The 19,957-nt window shown below is 50.3% G+C and overlaps 1 protein-coding gene across 2 annotated transcripts in view; it reads right to left on the bottom strand.

Annotated features, from left to right (window-relative positions):
- Positions 1–14,245: 14,245 nt before the first annotated feature.
- The window catches only part of Map3k4 (mitogen-activated protein kinase kinase kinase 4), a 96,753-nt gene continuing 91,041 nt past the window's right edge, over positions 14,246–19,957 (bottom strand). For both annotated transcript variants that reach the window (XM_075950811.1, XM_075950803.1), the window contains 2 exons: positions 15,856–16,035; positions 14,246–14,760 (listed from right to left, as the gene is read on the bottom strand). In XM_075950811.1, coding sequence (XP_075806926.1) covers positions 14,740–14,760; positions 15,856–16,035 — 201 coding nt within the window. In that variant the 3' untranslated portion in view covers positions 14,246–14,739. The remainder of the gene's footprint in view (positions 14,761–15,855; positions 16,036–19,957) is intronic.

The raw sequence follows: 19,957 nt of genomic DNA, 5'->3' as shown, positions 1-19,957 counted from the left end.
CATGTGTTTACACGAATGTTCCAGCCTCTCCTCTGCCCTCAGTTTGGGTATTCCAGAGAACTGTGCTCCTGGTAGAGGACTGCTAGGGGCTTGAGGCAAGACATGTTACTGAGATCACCACCCCCAAATGACCTGTCAGTGTATTAGAATACTGAACAACGTTGGTGTAAGCAAGGATTTGTTCTGGGTCAGAGTCCAAGGGCACAGTCTGTCCCGATGGGGAGGTCATGGGGCACGAGGAATCTGGTCCAACTCAAAGAGAATGTGGGCGCTCTGCTCACTCACTGTCTTGTATGGGTCAGGACCCCAGCCCATGGAGTGGGGAAGCCCATGGCTGAGGTAGGTTTGCCCACCTCGGTTGTTCTAGCCTAGATTACCTGCCCAGCCAGAGGCTTGTCTCCTAGGCAATTCTAGATCCTGTCGCGTTGGCAAGCAGCATTAATCAGTCACAGTAAGCCAATCCAGGGATGCTACCTGTAAGAGATGTGGGCGTGGAAGCCCCTCCAAGCAAGGGTGAAGACAAAGGTGCTGGGAGAGCAGCTGAGGGCTTGCTTGAGTAGTGGAGAGGGGTCAACGGGGGACAGCTTTGGTTTCCCAGTCTTGCTGAAATGCCATCCACTAGTCTTGAAGGTCTTATGCTGGTTTTGAAACCAAATGGTATGAAAATATCAAAAAACAGTCACAGGAGTTGGGAAGCCCTCAAACAGGGGCAGGGTCATTTACAAAAACGGCACTACACTCCTTTTCAGCGTGTGCGTAACGGAGCCAACCACCTGGGACATCTGAGACCTTGCAGGAGATGAGGAGGAAAAGCTGAGGGCACAGTCCAGCGACTTGGGCTCTCAAAGTGAATATTAAAAAGCCACAGCCTGCCAAGCACACCGCTGGAAACAGGCCAAGGGCTCAGGGAGGATGGACACCCAAACTCCCAGGCTGGTGCAGCCTCCAGCATGCACAGGCGTGACTGGTGCTTAAAGCATGCTTCTCAATTGCTTGGCTACCAAGGAGAAAAGACCCCAAATAGGGAGGACCAAGGTGAGGTGTTCACGTTGGAACTAGGTATTCTGGTTGGGCAATGGGTTGCTCCAGCTCAGGGGTGACCAGGACCCACTAAGGGATGATTAGGAAGGAAACAGGTACAGGGAGAGGGGGTGAGGAAGCCTCAGAGATCACTGTGTCACAGCATTCCAGGAGGCCAAACAACGGATGTCTCGGTATGTGGTATGTGAAGCGGTGGTGCCTGCTGCTGAGACGACCAAGAACACTTGTCGAGCGTATTACCAAACCAGGACCTCTGACTTCGGCAGAGCAACGGACAGAGTGCAAGGGTACGGAGAATGTGTGCCTGGGATTTTAGTATAAAAAGCAAGGCTGTGATGTGCCATTGCCATCAGAGCAAAACTAAGATAAATGAAGCATCCAAAGGCCCCACTTCAATGGATGGGATTAAATAAAATATTTATGTAACGCTTTATTTTGACAAAATGGGGCTGGCAAGACATCTCAGCAGGCAACGGTGCCTGCAGCCAAGAGACACGAGTTCAATCCTCAAGCCTCATGTGCTGGAAGGAAAGAACTAGATCTCACAAGTACTCTGATCAACACACACTTTCTGTGGCACGTGTGCATGCACCCTACATGCCCACAGTCACCATTCACACGAGCACGTGTGCACATACCCCAACTGTCCACAGTCACCATTCACACATCACGTGTGCGCACACCCCAACTGTCCACAGTCACCATTCACACATCACGTGTGCGCACACCCCAACTGTCCACAGTCACCATTCACACATCATGTGTGCACACACCTCCAACTGTCCACACAGTCACCATTCACACATCACGTGTGCGCACACCCCAACTGTCCACACAGTAACCATTCACACATCACATGTGCGTGTACCCTGCATGTGCACACATTCTCGATTCACACCATTCACACTATCTGCTACTTTACAGCTGCCCCATGCCACACTGGAGCTGTAGCCGCCACCAGGCCCTCTGGATCTCTGCAGCTCCTGCCACCCATCAGTGCCAGCAGATGGAAGCTGCCACTTTAACAGCCTTGGTGCCCATGTGAGTGGCTGACTCTTCTTACTTGGAAGTCACCTGTAGGCATGGGCCTGGTGTAAGCTACTGACCAAAGCAGCCTAGCAGAGTGCTTTTACCAGTATTTTGAAAAGTAAGCAAATTAAACCTAAAAAGTAAGGAAAGAAACAATGAAGATCACTACAGAAAAAACAGAAATCAAAAAAATAAGAGAAAACACCAGTGAAGCCAGAAGAGACTGAAAAGATGGACAGACCTTTATCTCTTTATCAAAGAGAGCACAGATGTGTACACAGGAGTATAAGGGACAGCAGACAGATGTGTACACAGGAGTACGAGGACAGCAGACAGATGTGTACACAGGAGTACAGGGACAGCAGACAGATGTGTACACAGGAGTACGAGGACAGCAGACAGATGTGTACACAGGAGTACGAGGACAGCAGACAGATGTGTACACAGGAGTATGAGGACAGCAGATATGTGTACACAGGAGTATAAGGGACAGCAGACAGATGTGTACACAGGAGTACGAGGACAGCAGACAGATGTGTACACAGGAGTACGAGGACAGCAGACAGATGTGTACACAGGAGTACGAGGACAGCAGACAGATGTGTACACAGGAGTACAAGGACAGCAGACAGATGGGTACACAGGAGTACAGGGACAGCAGATAGATGTGTACACAGGAGTACGAGGACAGCAGATAGATGTGTACACAGGAGTACGAGGACAGCACACAGATGTGTACACAAGAGTACGAGGACAGCAGACAGATGGGTACACAGGAGTACGAGGACAGCAGACAGATGTGTACACAGGAGTACGAGGACAGCAGACAGATGGGTACACAGGAGTACGAGGACAGCAGATAGATGTGTACACAGGAGTATGAGGACAGCAGACAGATGTGTACACAGGAGTACGAGGACAGCAGACAGATGTGTACACAGGAGTACAGGGACAGCAGACAGATGTGTACACAGGAGTACAGGGACAGCAGACAGATGGGTACACAGGAGTACAGGGACAGCAGATAGATGTGTACACAGGAGTACGAGGACAGCAGACAGATGTGTACACAGGAGTATGAGGACAGCAGACAGATGTGTACACAGGAGTACGAGGACAGCAGACAGATGTGTACACAGGAGTACGAGGACAGCAGATATGTGTACACAGGAGTACAAGGACAGCAGACATGTGTACACAGGAGTACAAGGACAGCAGACAGATGTGTACACAGGAGTACGAGGACAGCAGACAGATGTGTACACAGGAGTACAAGGACAGCAGACATGTGTACACAGGAGTATGAGGACAGCAGACAGATGTGTACACAGGAGTACAAGGACAGCAGACAGATGTGTACACAGGAGTACAAGGACAGCAGACATGTGTACACAGGAGTACAAGGACAGCAGACAGATGTGTACACAGGAGTACAAGGACAGCAGACAGATGTGTACACAGGAGTACAGGGACAGCAGACAGATGTGTACACAGGAGTACGATGGACAGCAGACAGATGTGTACACAGGAGTACGAGGACAGCAGACAGATGGGTACACAGGAGTACGAGGACGGCAGATATGTGTACACAGGAGTACAAGGACAGCAGACAGATGGGTACACAGGAGTATGAGGACAGCAGACAGATGTGTACACAGGAGTATGAGGACAGCAGACAGATGTGTACACAGGAGTACAAGGACAGCAGACAGATGTGTACACAGGAGTATAAGGACAGCAGACAGATGTGTACACAGGAGTACAAGGACAGCAGACAGATGTGTACACAGGAGTACGAGGACAGCAGACAGATGTGTACACAGGAGTACGAGGACAGCAGACAGATGTGTACACAGGAGTACGAGGACAGCAGACAGATGTGTACACAGGAGTACGAGGACAGCAGACATGTGTACACAAGAGTACGAGGGACAGCACACAGATGTGTACACAGGAGTACGAGGACAGCAGACAGATGTGTACACAGGAGTACAGGGACAGCAGACAGATGTGTACACAGGAGTACGAGGACAGCAGACAGATGTGTACACAGGAGTACGAGGACAGCAGACAGATGTGTACACAGGAGTACGAGGACAGCAGACATGTGTACACAAGAGTACGAGGGACAGCACACAGATGTGTACACAGGAGTACGAGGACAGCAGACAGATGTGTACACAGGAGTACAGGGACAGCAGACAGATGTGTACACAGGAGTACGAGGACAGCAGACAGATGTGTACACAGGAGTACGAGGACAGCAGACAGATGTGTACACAGGAGTATGAGGACAGCAGATATGTGTACACAGGAGTATAAGGGACAGCAGACAGATGTGTACACAGGAGTACGAGGACAGCAGACAGATGTGTACACAGGAGTACGAGGACAGCAGACAGATGTGTACACAGGAGTACGAGGACAGCAGACAGATGTGTACACAGGAGTACAAGGACAGCAGACAGATGGGTACACAGGAGTACAGGGACAGCAGATAGATGTGTACACAGGAGTACGAGGACAGCAGATAGATGTGTACACAGGAGTACGAGGACAGCACACAGATGTGTACACAAGAGTACGAGGACAGCAGACAGATGGGTACACAGGAGTACGAGGACAGCAGACAGATGTGTACACAGGAGTACGAGGACAGCAGACAGATGGGTACACAGGAGTACGAGGACAGCAGATAGATGTGTACACAGGAGTATGAGGACAGCAGACAGATGTGTACACAGGAGTACGAGGACAGCAGACAGATGTGTACACAGGAGTACGAGGACAGCAGATAGATGTGTACACAGGAGTACAAGGACAGCAGACAGATGTGTACACAGGAGTACGAGGACAGCAGACAGATGTGTACACAGGAGTACGAGGACAGCAGACAGATGTGTACACAGGAGTACAAGGACAGCAGACAGATGGGTACACAGGAGTACAAGGACAGCAGACAGATGTGTACACAGGAGTACAAGGACAGCAGATAGATGTGTACACAGGAGTACAAGGACAGCAGACAGATGTGTACACAGGAGTACAGGGACAGCAGATAGATGTGTACACAGGAGTACGAGGACAGCAGATAGATGTGTACACAGGAGTACGAGGACAGCACACAGATGTGTACACAAGAGTACGAGGACAGCAGACAGATGGGTACACAGGAGTACGAGGACAGCAGACAGATGTGTACACAGGAGTACGAGGACAGCAGACAGATGTGTACACAGGAGTACGAGGACAGCAGATAGATGTGTACACAGGAGTACGAGGACAGCAGACAGATGTGTACACAGGAGTATGAGGACAGCAGACAGATGTGTACACAGGAGTACGAGGACAGCAGACAGATGTGTACACAGGAGTACGAGGACAGCAGACAGATGTGTACACAGGAGTACAGGGACAGCAGACAGATGTGTACACAGGAGTACAGGGACAGCAGACAGATGGGTACACAGGAGTACAGGGACAGCAGATAGATGTGTACACAGGAGTACGAGGACAGCAGACAGATGTGTACACAGGAGTATGAGGACAGCAGACAGATGTGTACACAGGAGTACGAGGACAGCAGACAGATGTGTACACAGGAGTACGAGGACAGCAGATATGTGTACACAGGAGTACAAGGACAGCAGACATGTGTACACAGGAGTACAAGGACAGCAGACAGATGTGTACACAGGAGTACGAGGACAGCAGACAGATGTGTACACAGGAGTACAAGGACAGCAGACATGTGTACACAGGAGTATGAGGACAGCAGACAGATGTGTACACAGGAGTACAAGGACAGCAGACAGATGTGTACACAGGAGTACAAGGACAGCAGACATGTGTACACAGGAGTACAAGGACAGCAGACAGATGTGTACACAGGAGTACAAGGACAGCAGACAGATGTGTACACAGGAGTACAGGGACAGCAGACAGATGTGTACACAGGAGTACGATGGACAGCAGACAGATGTGTACACAGGAGTACGAGGACAGCAGACAGATGGGTACACAGGAGTACGAGGACGGCAGATATGTGTACACAGGAGTACAAGGACAGCAGACAGATGGGTACACAGGAGTATGAGGACAGCAGACAGATGTGTACACAGGAGTATGAGGACAGCAGACAGATGTGTACACAGGAGTACAAGGACAGCAGACAGATGTGTACACAGGAGTATAAGGACAGCAGACAGATGTGTACACAGGAGTACAAGGACAGCAGACAGATGTGTACACAGGAGTACGAGGACAGCAGACAGATGTGTACACAGGAGTACGAGGACAGCAGACAGATGTGTACACAGGAGTACGAGGACAGCAGACAGATGTGTACACAGGAGTACGAGGACAGCAGACATGTGTACACAAGAGTACGAGGGACAGCACACAGATGTGTACACAGGAGTACGAGGACAGCAGACAGATGTGTACACAGGAGTACAGGGACAGCAGACAGATGTGTACACAGGAGTACGAGGACAGCAGACAGATGTGTACACAGGAGTACGAGGACAGCAGACAGATGTGTACACAGGAGTACGAGGACAGCAGACATGTGTACACAAGAGTACGAGGGACAGCACACAGATGTGTACACAGGAGTACGAGGACAGCAGACAGATGTGTACACAGGAGTACAGGGACAGCAGACAGATGTGTACACAGGAGTACGAGGACAGCAGACAGATGTGTACACAGGAGTACGAGGACAGCAGACAGATGTGTACACAGGAGTATGAGGACAGCAGATATGTGTACACAGGAGTATAAGGGACAGCAGACAGATGTGTACACAGGAGTACGAGGACAGCAGACAGATGTGTACACAGGAGTACGAGGACAGCAGACAGATGTGTACACAGGAGTACGAGGACAGCAGACAGATGTGTACACAGGAGTACAAGGACAGCAGACAGATGGGTACACAGGAGTACAGGGACAGCAGATAGATGTGTACACAGGAGTACGAGGACAGCAGATAGATGTGTACACAGGAGTACGAGGACAGCACACAGATGTGTACACAAGAGTACGAGGACAGCAGACAGATGGGTACACAGGAGTACGAGGACAGCAGACAGATGTGTACACAGGAGTACGAGGACAGCAGACAGATGGGTACACAGGAGTACGAGGACAGCAGATAGATGTGTACACAGGAGTATGAGGACAGCAGACAGATGTGTACACAGGAGTACGAGGACAGCAGACAGATGTGTACACAGGAGTACGAGGACAGCAGATAGATGTGTACACAGGAGTACAAGGACAGCAGACAGATGTGTACACAGGAGTACGAGGACAGCAGACAGATGTGTACACAGGAGTACGAGGACAGCAGACAGATGTGTACACAGGAGTACAAGGACAGCAGACAGATGGGTACACAGGAGTACAAGGACAGCAGACAGATGTGTACACAGGAGTACAAGGACAGCAGATAGATGTGTACACAGGAGTACAAGGACAGCAGACAGATGTGTACACAGGAGTACAGGGACAGCAGATAGATGTGTACACAGGAGTACGAGGACAGCAGATAGATGTGTACACAGGAGTACGAGGACAGCACACAGATGTGTACACAAGAGTACGAGGACAGCAGACAGATGGGTACACAGGAGTACGAGGACAGCAGACAGATGTGTACACAGGAGTACGAGGACAGCAGACAGATGTGTACACAGGAGTACGAGGACAGCAGATAGATGTGTACACAGGAGTACGAGGACAGCAGACAGATGTGTACACAGGAGTATGAGGACAGCAGACAGATGTGTACACAGGAGTACGAGGACAGCAGACAGATGTGTACACAGGAGTACGAGGACAGCAGACAGATGTGTACACAGGAGTACAGGGACAGCAGACAGATGTGTACACAGGAGTACAGGGACAGCAGACAGATGGGTACACAGGAGTACAGGGACAGCAGATAGATGTGTACACAGGAGTACGAGGACAGCAGACAGATGTGTACACAGGAGTATGAGGACAGCAGACAGATGTGTACACAGGAGTACGAGGACAGCAGACAGATGTGTACACAGGAGTACGAGGACAGCAGATATGTGTACACAGGAGTACAAGGACAGCAGACATGTGTACACAGGAGTACAAGGACAGCAGACAGATGTGTACACAGGAGTACGAGGACAGCAGACAGATGTGTACACAGGAGTACAAGGACAGCAGACATGTGTACACAGGAGTATGAGGACAGCAGACAGATGTGTACACAGGAGTACAAGGACAGCAGACAGATGTGTACACAGGAGTACAAGGACAGCAGACATGTGTACACAGGAGTACAAGGACAGCAGACAGATGTGTACACAGGAGTACAAGGACAGCAGACAGATGTGTACACAGGAGTACAGGGACAGCAGACAGATGTGTACACAGGAGTACGATGGACAGCAGACAGATGTGTACACAGGAGTACGAGGACAGCAGACAGATGGGTACACAGGAGTACGAGGACGGCAGATATGTGTACACAGGAGTACAAGGACAGCAGACAGATGGGTACACAGGAGTATGAGGACAGCAGACAGATGTGTACACAGGAGTATGAGGACAGCAGACAGATGTGTACACAGGAGTACAAGGACAGCAGACAGATGTGTACACAGGAGTATAAGGACAGCAGACAGATGTGTACACAGGAGTACAAGGACAGCAGACAGATGTGTACACAGGAGTACGAGGACAGCAGACAGATGTGTACACAGGAGTACGAGGACAGCAGACAGATGTGTACACAGGAGTACGAGGACAGCAGACAGATGTGTACACAGGAGTACAGGGACAGCAGACAGATGTGTACACAGGAGTACAGGGACAGCAGACAGATGTGTACACAGGAGTACGAGGACAGCAGACATGTGTACACAAGAGTACGAGGGACAGCACACAGATGTGTACACAGGAGTACGAGGACAGCAGACAGATGTGTACACAGGAGTACAGGGACAGCAGACAGATGTGTACACAGGAGTACGAGGACAGCAGACAGATGTGTACACAGGAGTACGAGGACAGCAGACAGATGTGTACACAGGAGTACGAGGACAGCAGACATGTGTACACAAGAGTACGAGGGACAGCACACAGATGTGTACACAGGAGTACGAGGACAGCAGACAGATGTGTACACAGGAGTACAGGGACAGCAGACAGATGTGTACACAGGAGTACGAGGACAGCAGACAGATGTGTACACAGGAGTACGAGGACAGCAGACATGTGTACACAAGAGTACGAGGGACAGCACACAGATGTGTACACAGGAGTACGAGGACAGCAGACAGATGTGTACACAGGAGTACAGGGACAGCAGACAGATGTGTACACAGGAGTACGAGGACAGCAGACAGATGGGTACACAGGAGTACAAGGACAGCAGATATGTGTACACAGGAGTACGAGGACAGCAGACAGATGTGTACACAGGAGTACGAGGACAGCAGACAGATGTGTACACAGGAGTACGAGGACAGCAGACATGTGTACACAAGAGTACGAGGGACAGCACACAGATGTGTACACAGGAGTACGAGGACAGCAGACAGATGTGTACACAGGAGTACAGGGACAGCAGACAGATGGGTACACAGGAGTACGAGGACAGCAGACAGATGTGTACACAGGAGTACAGGGACAGCAGACAGATGTGTACACAGGAGTACGAGGACAGCAGACAGATGTGTACACAGGAGTACAGGGACAGCACACAGATGTGTACACAGGAGTACGAGGACAGCAGACAGATGTGTACACAGGAGTACGAGGACAGCAGACAGATGTGTACACAGGAGTACAAGGACAGCAGACAGATGTGTACACAGGAGTATGAGGACAGCACACAGATGTGTACACAGGAGTATGAGGACAGCAGACAGATGTGTACACAGGAGTACGAGGACAGCACACAGATGTGTACACAGGAGTACGAGGACAGCAGACAGATGTGTACACAGGAGTACGAGGACAGCAGACAGATGTGTACACAGGAGTACGAGGACAGCAGACAGATGTGTACACAGGAGTACGAGGACAGCAGACAGATGTGTACACAGGAGTACGAGGACAGCAGACAGATGTGTACACAGGAGTACGAGGACAGCATATATGTGTACACAGGAGTACAAGGACAGCAGACATGTGTACACAGGAGTACAAGGACAGCAGACAGATGTGTACACAGGAGTACGAGGACAGCAGACAGATGTGTACACAGGAGTACAAGGACAGCAGACATGTGTACACAGGAGTATGAGGACAGCAGACAGATGTGTACACAGGAGTACAAGGACAGCAGACAGATGTGTACACAGGAGTACAAGGACAGCAGACATGTGTACACAGGAGTACAAGGACAGCAGACAGATGTGTACACAGGAGTACAAGGACAGCAGACAGATGTGTACACAGGAGTACAGGGACAGCAGACAGATGTGTACACAGGAGTACGATGGACAGCAGACAGATGTGTACACAGGAGTACGAGGACAGCAGACAGATGGGTACACAGGAGTACGAGGACGGCAGATATGTGTACACAGGAGTACAAGGACAGCAGACAGATGGGTACACAGGAGTATGAGGACAGCAGACAGATGTGTACACAGGAGTATGAGGACAGCAGACAGATGTGTACACAGGAGTACAAGGACAGCAGACAGATGTGTACACAGGAGTATAAGGACAGCAGACAGATGTGTACACAGGAGTACAAGGACAGCAGACAGATGTGTACACAGGAGTACGAGGACAGCAGACAGATGTGTACACAGGAGTACGAGGACAGCAGACAGATGTGTACACAGGAGTACGAGGACAGCAGACAGATGTGTACACAGGAGTACAGGGACAGCAGACAGATGTGTACACAGGAGTACAGGGACAGCAGACAGATGTGTACACAGGAGTACGAGGACAGCAGACATGTGTACACAAGAGTACGAGGGACAGCACACAGATGTGTACACAGGAGTACGAGGACAGCAGACAGATGTGTACACAGGAGTACAGGGACAGCAGACAGATGTGTACACAGGAGTACGAGGACAGCAGACAGATGTGTACACAGGAGTACGAGGACAGCAGACAGATGTGTACACAGGAGTACGAGGACAGCAGACATGTGTACACAAGAGTACGAGGGACAGCACACAGATGTGTACACAGGAGTACGAGGACAGCAGACAGATGTGTACACAGGAGTACAGGGACAGCAGACAGATGTGTACACAGGAGTACGAGGACAGCAGACAGATGTGTACACAGGAGTACGAGGACAGCACACAGATGTGTACACAGGAGTACAAGGACAGCAGACAGATGTGTACACAGGAGTACGAGGACAGCAGACAGATGTGTACACAGGAGTACGAGGACAGCAGACAGATGTGTACACAGGAGTACAAGGACAGCAGATAGATGTGTACACAGGAGTACGAGGACAGCAGATATGTGTACACAGGAGTACGAGGACAGCAGACATGTGTACACAAGAGTACGAGGGACAGCACACAGATGTGTACACAGGAGTACGAGGACAGCAGACAGATGTGTACACAGGAGTACAGGGACAGCAGACAGATGTGTACACAGGAGTACGAGGACAGCAGATATGTGTACACAGGAGTACGAGGACAGCAGACAGATGGGTACACAGGAGTACGAGGACGGCAGACAGATGTGTACACAGGAGTATAAGGACAGCAGACAGATGTGTACACAGGAGTACGAGGACAGCAGACAGATGTGTACACAGGAGTACGAGGACAGCAGACATGTGTACACAAGAGTACGAGGGACAGCACACAGATGTGTACACAGGAGTACGAGGACAGCAGACAGATGTGTACACAGGAGTACAGGGACAGCAGACAGATGTGTACACAGGAGTACGAGGACAGCAGACAGATGTGTACACAGGAGTACAAGGACAGCAGACAGATGTGTACACAGGAGTACGAGGACAGCAGACAGATGTGTACACAGGAGTACGAGGACAGCAGATATGTGTACACAAGAGTACGAGGACAGCAGACAGATGGGTACACAGGAGTACGAGGACAGCAGACAGATGTGTACACAGGAGTACGAGGACAGCACACAGATGTGTACACAGGAGTACAAGGACAGCAGACAGATGTGTACACAGGAGTACGAGGACAGCAGACAGATGTGTACACAGGAGTACGAGGACAGCAGACAGATGTGTACACAGGAGTACGAGGACAGCACACAGATGTGTACACAGGAGTACAAGGACAGCAGACAGATGTGTACACAGGAGTACGAGGACAGCAGACAGATGTGTACACAGGAGTACGAGGACAGCAGACAGATGTGTACACAGGAGTACAAGGACAGCAGACAGATGTGTACACAGGAGTACGAGGACAGCAGACAGATGTGTACACAGGAGTATGAGGACAGCAGACAGATGTGTACACAGGAGTACAAGGACAGCAGACAGATGTGTACACAGGAGTACAAGGACAGCAGACAGATGTGTACACAGGAGTACGAGGACAGCAGACAGATGTGTACACAGGAGTACGAGGACAGCAGACATGTGTACACAAGAGTACGAGGGACAGCGGCCGAGCAGACACCGAGTGTGATGGCAGTTAGTGACTGACCGGCCGTCTGCTGAGAAATCCAACAACTTGGTGAGACAGAGAGATTCTAACGTCAGCTCAGAGAAACTGAAAACAGCCCTCCACAGACAGGTCCAGCCCCGCCAGCTTGTGAGCAAGTCCTAACTAAGACACAACAAAAGATCAAGAAAACACAACCCACACCATCTTGGAGTAAATGGAGAAAAGGCGATGTCTGATTCACTCTAGGAAGGCCTCACCCTCCTAATAGGGAGCCAAGGGATCACCAGAAACAAGAGCTGCAGAGCACAGCCGTCTGGGAATACAGAGGGAAAGTCCTCTCAAAAATAGCATAAATGGTGCAGGGAGGTAGAAAAGGGACACGTTCAACTGCAAAGCAGATTTCACCCCAGGAAGAGGAACTGACCTTGCTCCTGGGCCACACGTCGCTGTATAGGGATGGAGTCTACAACTCTGAGATGAAGTCAGCAAGGCTGTGTGATAAAAGATCAAAACACAAAGTCCACCGTATCTGTGTCCATGTGCCATGAGCTGCTGACTATGAACTGAAATGCGTTTCCATTCACAGCACTGTGAGGAGATCCACGGGAAAGAGGTCTCTGTAACAGACACAAACCTGGACCCCCAAAAACAACTGAAAGAGAGGGGGCCTAATTCATGCCTAATCTGAAAGCTAAAATGAGAGGTAAGTCAGGCGGTGGGCACAGGCAATAAAGAGCAAGACAGTGAACGGGCTTCTAGAACAAACTGTTGAATCTCACAGACACTATGAAGAAACTAAAAGAAGATAAACCACAGACGGGAAAAGACATCTTCACACCGCAGATTAGGTACAGAAGGTTTACTCAAGAGCATGTTAAAAAAAAAAAAACTAAACACTTAAAACTCTGCAAAAGTTGACAAATAACTTAATTCTAAAATCGGCAAAATATCTAAACAGGCATTCCCCCAAATGGGAGACAGAAATGGGGCCAGCAAGATGGCTCAGCAGGTAGAAAAGCCTGACGCCCAAGCCTTAGGACCCGCGTACAACTCCCCGGGACCCATATGGTGGAGAGAACCGACTCCAGCTACTTGTCTAGCCTACTGCAGGTTAGGCTCTGAAAAGACATTTGCCTATGAAGAGATCATGCACTCTGCCCCCCTGGCCCAGGTTCTACACATATGGGGCACGGCCCAAGCCTCCACTATGGATGGCTGACTGTTCTAGGAGCCAACTTCAGCGTTAGTCTTCCTTCATCTGAGTCACACCCTTCGCCTGTGAGCAAGCAGACTAGATCAGGCGTGCCCAATCTTACCGTGTGATATGCTGCCATCTGCCTATGTACTGAGCCCCACTCAGAGTGATCCTGAGACGCACACGGCTCACGGGCTACAGGTGGGACATTCCTGGCTCGGTGTCCCACTGGGCAAGCTTGCTCCCTGTGCTCTTTCTACTGAGGGACAGCAGGTAAAGGCAGGTGACAGACCCCCACCCTCTGTCCTGCTCGCTCTTTCACTGTGAGCCAGTAACAGACGCTGACTTAGCTTTCCTAAAATAAACCATTTATTGAAAAAGAACCTTTTCTGCAGTCTCACTAAGGAGCCTCTGCATAACAAACTCGCAGCTCGCCAACAGAGAGGTTTCACAGTCAGAGCACTCAACAAACGGGAGTAAAACAAGGTCCTGGACACCTGACAACACTACATTTTCTTTTGAACCCCAGAAGCTCAAAAACACGACACTGATGTCACGGTTCTCAGTCACGCAAGGAACGGAGGAGACAGAGGCGATGGTCCGTGTACAGTAGTAATGGCACTTAGCATGCGGCTTCCTTAACCTCGTCGACACTGTCGCTCGGGAGGGCCCGGTGCTACGGCAGACCACGGGAGCATCAGCAGTGCGCTGGTCACCGTGCAGTCTTCGGTCTCGCAGGTTAAAAAGGCTGCACTGCGCTCGGCAGTCTCATGTAAATATTACATACAGTAGTGATCGGGGATTCTGGCCACACACTACTAGGCCACGGACTGCTGGGCGTCACTCTTCATCTGTGCAAACCTGTGAGGAAGCAAGAGAAAGCTGAGCCCCTGCTGGTGCCAGAATGTTCTCGGGAGTTCCCACGTGCCTACTGGAGGCCTCTCACCCATGGCAAGACCTAGCAGTCCCTTTGGCACCAGCCCCCGACGTGCGGGAAGCCTCAGGAACAGACATGTGGTGTGTCTGCTCTCAGGACAGGGCACTGGACTCATCTTCTGGACAGCTAGGAAACACGAGTTCCTCCACCACAGCCAGTCCCCATGCGGGAGCCCTGCTCCGTCCTCTGGCCTTCCACAGGGCCTCCTGGGCAGGGTCCGGCTATGCTGCTTAGCAGCACGTTCTCACCGCCGTCACCACACACCTGACACTTTCCCAGCAACATATGTGCCCATCTCTATTGCAATCCACTGCACCGTGGCGATCTCTGGACTGCCAGCCTCAAGCAATCAAACACACACCTAAAGTCCCGAGAAGTGTTTTGAACACTTGAATCGACCTTACCAAAGAGACCGTCAATGCCGAGACTGCCCCTCTACCTGCTGCCCTTTGGCTCTCCTGTGGGAGATGCAACCTTCGTGACTCAACAAGCCAGGAGATGGGGCCACCAAGAGAACTCATTTTCACCTCCAACCTGCTCCTCTGCCAGAGCCACTCCAACTCCTCCATGTAGCTGAGTCACACTGTGTGGGCCATATTAGGCCTGCAGTGCAGCTTCCTCTTCCTCGAAGTACTCTGTCTGAAGGTCAGTCACAGGGGGTTTACATTAACTGAGACCCCTGTGACCCCTGTGCGGCTCCTGCCTCTTTTCCAGCCTTATCTTTGACCACCTCCAACATCTTGTGCTCCCTCCTACCTCACTCACGCAAAGCCCCTCAAGTGTCTGCTCAAGTGCGCTTCATTGTTCTACCATGTAGAAGGGACTCAGTGAACATTTACTAGTGGAAAACAAATCTGATATATAAAGAGATTTAGTTCCTGTTCGTTGTAAGGCATTTAGTTCTTGTCTGGTTTAGATATAAGTATTTTATATTTAACTTCTCAAATTTCTTGTGCCAGGTGCAAACGCAAGCTTAAGTGTTTAACCCTGAAGAGGGCAATGTCAGCAATTGGCCAAACCTTGACAAAGGCGTGGTCGAGGAGCTGGCTGGCTGTCCATCTCATCTTTGGGTCACTTTCCAGGCAGTGCGAGAGGAAGTCCTTTCCTTCAGGGCTTAACCTTTCAGGGATTGGTGGCTTGTGTCCCATTCCCACTTTGTACATAATCTGAAAGTTGTGTTCGTACTCGTGCCACGGCCGCTGCAAAGACAGGAAAGAGCCAGGCTTCAGCACACATGGTCAGGGTGACGAATGCCCCGGCCCTCTTGAGGTATGGGCCAGCAAACACGCACTGGAACGCTTAAAGGTCACGTGATGTCTTTCAGAGATTCAGTCAACACACATTAACAAGTGTGGTCCTGCTGCAGTGAGACTGTCCATCTAAACACAGGCAGCCAGCTATACACACACACACACACACACACACACACACACACACACACACACACACAGGCATGCTTATGCTGCATCTAAACACAGGTACCAGCCTGTGTCTGCCTGCTGCACTGAACAGTGCCATTAGTTTAATGTGATCCAGAAGCTGCCACACACAGCTGAAAGGTGGTAAAAAGAAGTAGTTCTTGGCCACTTTGTTGAGTTATGAGAATCCCATCACCACAAACCTTATTTGGCTGCAGGAAAAAGAAAAGTCAGAGGGCAGGAACTAGGTCTATACACACCCTGGTTCACACATTAGTGTGATTGCTAACAAGTACTCTTCGGCCCACCTGTTTCACACGCTTGACCAGAATAAAGCAGGTGGCACACCACCTCCCACTCTGGCGCTAAGGGAAGAGGCAGCGCCCATCTCAGCAAGCTCTCACTGTGCACTCTCAGCCGCTGCAAGCGGGGCGAGAAGGAGCCCACTGTCTCCTGCAACCCAGCCTCCGCATGCTGCACACACATGTGTAGTTACTCTCAAATGTACCACACCTCAGAAGCAAATTCCTTTGGTTTCAGGGTGAAGTACATTTAAGTTTCGTCAGAATGAAAACAGTTCTCCAGGGTATTCATCCCTTTGCAATTTTTGTCTGAAGCATTCACATGTCTCTTAGAGTGAATACCGTAAATTTTATGTCATTCATGTGCTAAGGAAAATTAATCTCACTTTTAAATGTACTATTCTGATGATAATGAAGATGATCCAGTGTTTCTTTAACAGCCCAGGCTTGCTTCTTAGTGCATTTTAAGGTGATAGAAAACCTGACCAGAGAGTGGTTGGACCCCACACCCTCACTCGCCCCAGTCTCCCCATTTTCTCCTACTAGTCATCATTTTTACAACCTGTGACTCAACGGCTACCCTGCTGCCAGTGAGCATCTACCATCAGGGTTTGCTTCCAGTCTTGCTCATTCTGTGAGTGTAGACAGTTGTGATGAGAATCTATTACCTGCAGTGGTTTGAATGTGGACTGCCCCCCACAGGCTACTGTGTTTGAACACTTGGCCCCCAGCAGGTGGCGCTCTTTTGGATTTGTGTTATCTTCAGTAGGTGGAGCATTCATGGAGGGTGTAGGCCACAGGGGATAGGGGAGTGGTCTTGAGGTTTTATAGCCTGGCCCCCACTTCCTGTCACCTCCTTGACTGTTGGTAAGACATCACTAGCTGCCTTCTGTTCTTGCTCATCCGCCATGCCTTGAAGTCAGGGTGGACTTTATGCATCAAAATAAGCCCTTCTCCCTTGAGCAGTATTTTGAAGGTTTTGTCACTGTTTGTCGCCAGTGAGACAGTCACTGATGTGCTAAGTAGGAGTTTCGTCATCCCAAGACCCCCTTCCTCTCTTTACTACCTTTTGCTTCCTACGCTGGCAACCATGAACTTGGTCTGTTCTGGAATAGGGTCTGGCCATGTGCCCAGGCTGGCCTCTCTCGTGACAGCGCTGTGATCACAGAGGTGTGCACACCAAGCATGGACTCAGGTCCTTTTTACTGTCCTACAGGTCTGCCTCTCACAGAGCTGGGACAAACTCACAACAGGCAGCTTTGTCAAATGGCAGGTTCCACCACACTTCCCTCCCTCTTTCAGAGGCTTCCAAAGCCTACTTCTTTTTGTAATAGTTACCTACATGAACGTGACATGTTTGTTAACCCACTTAACCTGGCTGGCAGATCGAAGGGGAAGTGCAGTTTGCTGAGCCAGGTATCCACTGAAGGCACCTTAGCTCTCAGTTTGGGCATTCTCGAGTAAAGCTGCCGTGAGCATCCATGTGCAGGTTTCATGTAGACATAAGCTGGGGACTTCGTGTGTTCTTCTGTGCCTGCATACTCCCCCATCGCCCTATCTCCCCCAGCCCAACTCTCCTATCACACGACTTTCCTGCCTTCCCTACTGCTCATCTTTAAAGTCTCCTTTGCACCCTTTCTAGTTTCCTGGCACCCATAACCAGCCATTCCCACATGAGTATGTGTAGATTAAAATTAGAAGCTAGGATTTGCATATAAACAGAACAAGCGATATTTCTCATTCTGAGCTCCTGTTGCCTCAGTATTTTCTGGTTCCGCCCATTTTCCTGCAAACGCATAATTTCATTTTTCTGTGTATGAATACGATTGTACATTTTCATATCCTACTTATCTGTTGGTGGTGGCCGACTCCATTTGTTGGCAGTGTGAAGGCATAGCTGGACCATGTGATAGTCTAGCTTTCTGAGAAGCGTCTATGCGGACACCACAGTGGTTACAATGGCTCCTCTGTCCTCACAGCCTCGCCTGCATCTGTTACCTTTTGTCTTCTTCACAGCCTTTCTGACATGAGCCTCGGAGTAGCTTTAACCTGCATGTCCTTAATGGCTAAGGATGTTGACCACTTATTGGCATTTACTTCTCATTTGAAGACTCTGTTCAGCTCTTCACCTCTTTTGGTCTGTTTGCTTGTTATGTTGTTTTGAGGTCTTTGTAGATTTTCATATTTATCCTGTCAGATGTGCAGGCTGCTGTCCAGTCCTACATTCTACCTCTTAACTCAGTTACTTATTCTTTTTGCAGCTCAGAAGTTTTTGTGTGTACACACATGTTCACATGGGTATGTGCATGTGTGTCTGTGAGTTCACATGCACAAGCTAAAATGTGTGTAGAGGTCTGAGGACGACATCACGTGTTGTCCTGTATCGCTTTCCAGCTCATTTCCTGTGCCAGGCTCTCACTGAACCAGGGGCACATCAGTCTGATTATGCTGCTGGCCAATGAGTTCCAAAGATCTTCCTGTCTCTGCCTGTGCAGTGTTGGGGTCACAGACATCCTCCTGTCTCTGCCTGTGCAGTGTTGGGGTCACAGACATCCTCCTGTCTCTGCCTGTGCAGTGTTGGGGTCACAGACATCCTCCTGTCTCTGCCTGTGCAGTGTTGGGGTCACAGACATCCTCCTGTCTCTGCCTGTGCAGTGTTGGGGTCACAGACATCCTCCTGTCTCTGCCTGTGCAGTGTTGGGGTCACAGACATCCTCCTGTCTCTGTGCAGTGTTGGGGTCACAGACATCCTCCTGTCTCTGTGCAGTGTTGGGGTCACAGACATCCTCCTGTCTCTGTGCAGTGTTGGGGTCACAGACATCCTCCTGTCTCTGCCTGTGCAGTGTTGGGGTCACAGACATCCTCCTGTCTCTGTGCAGTGTTGGGGTCACAGACATCCTCCTGTCTCTGTGCAGTGTTGGGGTCACAGACATCCTCCTGTCTCTGCCTGTGCAGTGTTGGGGTCACAGACATCCTCCTGTCTCTGTGCAGTGTTGGGGTCACAGACATCCTCCTGTCTCTGTGCAGTGTTGGGGTTACAGACATCCTCCTGTCTCTGCCTGTGCAGTGTTGGGGTCACAGACATCCTCCTGTCTCTGCCTGTGCAGTGTTGGGGTCACAGACATCCTCCTGTCTCTGCCTGTGCAGTGTTGGGGTCACAGACATCCTCCTGTCTCTGTGCAGTGTTGGGGTCACAGACATCCTCCTGTCTCTGTGCAGTGTTGGGGTCACAGACATCCTCCTGTCTCTGCCTGTGCAGTGTTGGGGTCACAGACATCCTCCTGTCTCTGTGCAGTGTTGGGGTCACAGACATCCTCCTGTCTCTGCCTGTGCAGTGTTGGGGTCACAGACATCCTCCTGTCTCTGCCTGTGCAGTGTTGGGGTCACAGACATCCTCCTGT

The sequence above is a fragment of the Microtus pennsylvanicus genome, chromosome 1 (genome assembly GCF_037038515.1).
Source record: "Microtus pennsylvanicus isolate mMicPen1 chromosome 1, mMicPen1.hap1, whole genome shotgun sequence".
NCBI classification, from domain to species: Eukaryota; Metazoa; Chordata; class Mammalia; order Rodentia; family Cricetidae; genus Microtus; species Microtus pennsylvanicus.
Note: the sequence above shows the minus strand (reverse complement) of the source record. Positions and strands in the feature narration are given on the sequence as shown.